The 5,321-nt window shown below is 49.1% G+C and overlaps 1 protein-coding gene across 1 annotated transcript; it reads right to left on the reverse strand.

Annotated features, from left to right (window-relative positions):
• Window positions 1-2,619: 2,619 nt before the first annotated feature.
• Window positions 2,620-3,744, reverse strand: TMEM136 (transmembrane protein 136). Its single transcript, XM_009082323.1, has 2 exons — window positions 3,546-3,744; window positions 2,620-3,158 (listed from the first exon to the last, which is right to left on the reverse strand). Exons 1-2 carry the CDS (start codon window positions 3,742-3,744, stop codon window positions 2,620-2,622), a joined length of 738 nt encoding a protein of 245 aa, XP_009080571.1.
• Between the last annotated feature and the right edge of the window lie 1,577 nt (window positions 3,745-5,321).

Consider the following 5,321-nt stretch of genomic DNA (forward strand, 5'->3'; position numbering starts at 1 on the left):
CCTTTGGCTTTCTGGTGCCTTTGTTTACCTTCTCAAGCTTCATCAGTGCTCTACTTCTTCCAACCAAGCTTCCCTCAGCTCAAAGAAGAGAACCATTAGAGATGAAAACATCTTCATTCAAGGTGGTTCCCAGATCCCTGCAGAGACTGAGTGATGTCCTTATTCACTTGGGCAGGTGTGGGCTGTGCAGCCCCCCCAGAAGGGCTGTAACCACACAGGAAGCTGCACACCACAACCTCAGAGTCCAAACCATCAGGGCTGCTCAGGAAATTCAGTGGACAAGTCAACAGCTGCACTGAGAAATGAGCTGTTCCACCTATGGTTCTCCAGGTTGAAATCCCTTATATTCCCTACCCAGACTGGCTGCTGAAACTTTTGGCTCCAGATTTTCTCCAGTCTTTACTAGGGGAAAAACCACCAAACATCCTTTCTTTAATTTGGGGGTCCAAGAACAAGCAGCACCACAGCTGATCTTTATGTGCATGTCCAGCTTACTCCCTTTGACTCCTACTCATAAGCACCTTTGTAAACCCCTTGGACTCCTGGTTGTTTTTTTTTTGGGGGGGGAGGCAAACCAGCTGCTGGGAAGTGCCATGTTCAGGTGCCAGTTTTTTTTTTTGGGGGGAGGCAAACCAGATGCTGGGAAGTGCCATGTTCAGGTGCCAAAGTGCTGCTGATGGGTCACAGTCACTCAAAGCAACAGCATCTTGCTTTTTTTTTTACCCAGCACAGCATGACACACAGCACCAAGCACTCATCAAAGGGTGTTAAACACCCCACGAGGTAGGTAAGACTGTACCCACAGCACAGAGTGGGTAAGCTGAGACAAAAAGGCTCCTTGACATCCTCAACAGCAACAGGAAAAAAAAACAAACCAGCAAGTCCCACCTAGCCCTTTTTGTCTCCCTGCAAGGCTCAACAGTAATATCACACTGTGCTAAAATGAGACAAGTTTCCTTTTCAAGGCTCAGCTCACCCATCAGTTGGCTCTGCTCATCTGAAGAGCTTTTTTGGAGCTCTTCAGGTCTTTGGCTCCCAGCAGAACAGGCACCTGAGCTGCACTGCAGGCCTGGGGCTGAGGCTCAAGTGAAAACAGCATCATCATGACAGCAACAACAAAGGAACAGCTTAAGAACACTCAGTGAAATAAACACCAGGAGTTGCCAACTGGGAACAGTTTTTTCCCTGCAAATGGGATCATTTGTAAGAAGTCAGGATCAGAAGTAATGTTTGTTTTTACCCCCAGTCAGGTTCACTTTATTTGCTTAAAAACCAGGGCTAGATTCTGTGCCTGTCACCTCTTCAATTATTAAGCTGGAAAATAAAGTCTCTCTGAGCCTACAAATGCTCATTTTATACAGTAGCTCAGATCCAATGAGGGACACAGAGAAAAATCAAAGCCCAGGGGTCAAGGCATCACTTCAGATGAAGGAGAGCCAAGGTGAGGTGTCTTTGGCTTCCACAGGGCAGATTTGGAGCTGTGCAGCTCTCCCACCTTAGCCACTGGGTTTTGATGCCTGTTGGCCACTCTTCAACCAGAATTCCCAAATTGGATTTGGGTCACTAAGACAGCAGAGGGAATTTGGGTGTTCTGAGGACCCATCAGCCAGAAACTCTCTTACTGGCAAGTCCTGATGGGGCTTCTCCTACCAGAGAGTGTTGGTCACTGGAGGAGCCAAAAGGAGTGTTTGTAGGGGTGGGGGGAATTGTAACAGTGTGGGAATGAAGAGGGAAAAAGTCAGAAAAGCTTTTCACACCAGGAGCTGTGTCTTTGGGTGTATTCACAGAGCACCTAGTCCTGTAAGGCTCCAGTGCTGCTTAGAGCTGCTGGACACTACAGAGCAATAAGTTATATGTTAATAAATAAGTTATTAAAAGGGGTAGGAAACAACTACCTACCTAAAATACTGATTTTTTTCTTTCCAGAGTCACACTCTAGCTCAACCACCAAACCCCAAAGGAAACATAGGGATAATGAACCAAGTGCAGATAACAACCTTCATTTTGCATTTTGATAGCACCTCTCAAGTGAAAATCTGAAAGTGCATAACACAGATGGATCAGCTCCATCACCCCCAAGTCACAGATGGGGAAATTAGGCACAGAGTTAGAGTTATGTGACTTGCCCAAGGTCACATAACGACTTGGTGGAAGAGCCAGGAATCCCAACCTGGATGCAACACTAGAACATGCTTCTTCCTAAGAGCATGAAGAGTCACTCTAGCTGCCTAGACTGCACAGGACACTGAACATGAAGACCTTAGTGTTATCTTCTCCTCTCTTCCAAGGTTCTAGCAGTGCTGAAGGAGCTAGCTAGCATCACTATTTACACCTGCACTGCTGGACTAGTTGTGTTTAGTATAGAAAATTAGCCCTTCTTTCACTTGTATCATTTAGCATCTGCTTAGGTTCACCCCGAGCCAGTCCCTGCCAGGCCAAACCCTGCAGACCCAATGAATCCATGGCATAACTCCACGGTTTTCAGTGGAGTTAGGCCAGGGATCAATTTGGCTCCAGAATTACTAATGTGTGTTGGCTCCTCTCCCAACAGTGGTATTCCAGGCACGATCCCCTTCCTGCCAGACTGGGAACTCGAGGAAGTCTTTACTCAGCATCTACTCAGTGGTTTTTCAGGTGCCCATTGGTTTTCAAGTAGAACTCGTTGCTCCTCCAACTCCTCCAGGCTTGGTATTTCTTCATGCTCTTCCTCCTGGCGAAGCGACAGATGCTGACCATGAAGACCCAGGAGACAGCATACATGATGACCCCTCCCAGCTTGATGTACCACCTGGGCTTGGGGGAAGCAAGCTCACAGTACATCAGCCAGGCTCCCATGCCAATGCGCACGCCGGTGAAGAGGACCACGAAGAAGAAATCCACCACATCCCCCGTGAAGCTGTGGTAACAGCCCATCTCCTTGAGGAACCAGCGAGCCTGCAGCAGTGGGTTGGTGATCTCACTGCCAAAGATGACAGCATTGACGTCTGCAGCTGATTCCCCCAGTGCCAAGGAGGCTGTGATGCCCACGATGCTCACCAGATGGTGAGCCAGCATCAGGGCACCCTCTGTTTGGTAGTACACACACCAAAACAGGTCAAAGAGGAAGTAGCCCAAGCTAAGGCACAGCCCAAAGACCTGAAGAGTTGTGTTTGGTGAGCCTGAAACACAAAGACAGCGGGCAGAGGTTTAAAACACAGAGGCAACAAGCAGGCAGGGTATGAAACAAGGCAGGGGGATCCACCTGCAGCACGAGCAGGGTGGTGGTAGCTTGTACTGCTCACAGCTCAGGCAGAGAAGTCACAATACCATAGTTGTTAGTCCAACAGCTGCACACACGTAATGGCCAAGCTATGTCACCACATACTCTGCCAAACTGCAGCTGGGGAGGGCCAGGACACCAACAAAATACAGTACCAGCCTCTCCATTTCCCTAGCACTTCCCATCACAAAGCAGCTCAGCTAGAATTGCACTTCTTGAGCGAGCTGGAGGTGGGAGGAAAAGCCCACGTTGTGCCCCCACCCATTGGGTGCCTTCCATCACTTACCTGGGTGGCTCAGAGGCCAAGGCCCAGCAATGAAGCCAATGTAGGCAGAGAGACAGGTAGCAAGGATGCCATGGGTCAGTGTGACCAGCCTGCAGCTCCACTCGTAATTCTTGTGCCTGTAGCGGTGGCAGAACCACTTGTAGAGGGAATACCAGGCTAGCAGGCTGCAGGCCACCCTCAGGGGCAGGGGGAACAGCATCCTGCCACAGCAACACACAGACAACACAAACTCATCAGCAGGTTGAGCCTTCAGCACCATTAGCACAACCCAGCACAGGTTTGACCGTGACCACCTCAGCACTGAGTGTTCAGAGCTGTTTCCTTGTGGTGTCCCTTGCTCTTCACAAGTTGTTTCTTTTTCTGCAAAGGAGCTGTGGTCACTCAGGGGAAAGGCCTACAAAGTGTAGAGGGCAGATTCACTGTGTGGCCACCAGCACAGAGCCCACCAGGGTCAGGGGAGCCCCTCAAAAATATAATACCCCAAGAGTTATACCTTGTTCTTAGTTATAACACCTCTGCATGAAATATAAGATGTGTCTCATCACTCCCAAGCACTCAGGGAAGTGTAACCAAAGAGATTGAGTCACACTTTGGGATACAGGAGTTTCCAGTTGGGCAACAGCAAAAGCCCCACTGGTACCTGCTGGTACCTGCTGCCCCACGCTGGCCTCAGCCCAGGGCTGGGGAGCACCAAAGGGACTTCACGTGATGAGGAGTCATTGCTGCAAAGCCCAACCTTCCTGTTTGGCCTGTTGAAGTATTCCCAGGAATGACTGGAGGCTGAGTAAACAAAACCATTAGGGTTTAATGGGCCTTGGGAACATGGGAGATGAAATAAGGATGTGATTAACTGCTCTGGTCAGGTACTGGAGGGCCAGAGTTAGGGCAGATGAGGCAGGAAGAATTCTGATATGACAAAAGAGATTGACCAGATGGAGAAATCCTTCCCTGTGAAGGTGCTGAAGCTCTGGCACAGGTTGTCCAGAGCAGCTGTGGCTGCTCCATCCCTGGGAGTGTTCCAGGCCAGGTTGGATGGGGCTTGGAGCAACCTGGGCCAGTGGAAGGTGTCCCTGCCCATGGCAGGGGTGGAATGAGATGATCTCTAAGGTCCTTCCAAGCCAAATCACTCTGTGATTTGTCCTTAATGTACAAATATACACAATACATATTGCCCCTGTGCATTATGCCTGTCCCTGCACACAGAAAGGCCAATATCATTGAAACCCAGCAAGAATTATATCATTATTTGTATCAGCAGTAGCAACAAGGCCTGGAATGAAATCAGCCTCTACAATAAACAAATATGCCTAAAAACCCAAGTGCAGAACAGCCTGAAAGCAATTAAAACCTAGATCATAGAATCATCAGGATTAGAAGAGACCTTTAAAACCATCAAGTCCAACCAGTAACCTGTCACTGCTGTAACTCCTAAACCAGATCCTCCAGTGCCACATCCAGACACCTCTCAAACACCTCCAGGGATGGTGACTCCACCACCTCTCTCAAAGCTCTCCAGTGCCAGATCCAGACACCTCTTAAACACCTCCAGGGCACTCCACCACCTCCCCGGGCAATATTCCCATGCCAAGAGTGGAATATGCACCTCCAGCAAAGCACTGCTATTCCATTACTCCCTTCTTTTTTTTTTTTTTTTTTTCAGCCCATACCAACGAGAAGATGGAGGAGCCCGGAGAGGACATACAAAGAACATATCCTAGGGGCACAGCCTGTGCATTCACCCACCCACCCACCTCTCCATCCATCCATCCATCCATC

This window comes from Acanthisitta chloris, unplaced genomic scaffold (assembly GCF_000695815.1).
Source record: "Acanthisitta chloris isolate BGI_N310 unplaced genomic scaffold, ASM69581v1 scaffold359, whole genome shotgun sequence".
Taxonomy (NCBI): Eukaryota; Metazoa; Chordata; class Aves; order Passeriformes; family Acanthisittidae; genus Acanthisitta; species Acanthisitta chloris.

Coding starts and splice junctions, on each gene's coding strand:
- TMEM136 (XM_009082323.1), bottom strand. CDS start 3,744: ATGCTGTTCCCCCTGCCCCTGAGGGTGGCCTGCAGCCTGCTAGCCTGG. Junction 3,159..3,545: donor TTGGCCTCTGAGCCACCCAG/GTAAGTGATGGA, acceptor TTTGTGTTTCAG/GCTCACCAAACACAACTCTT.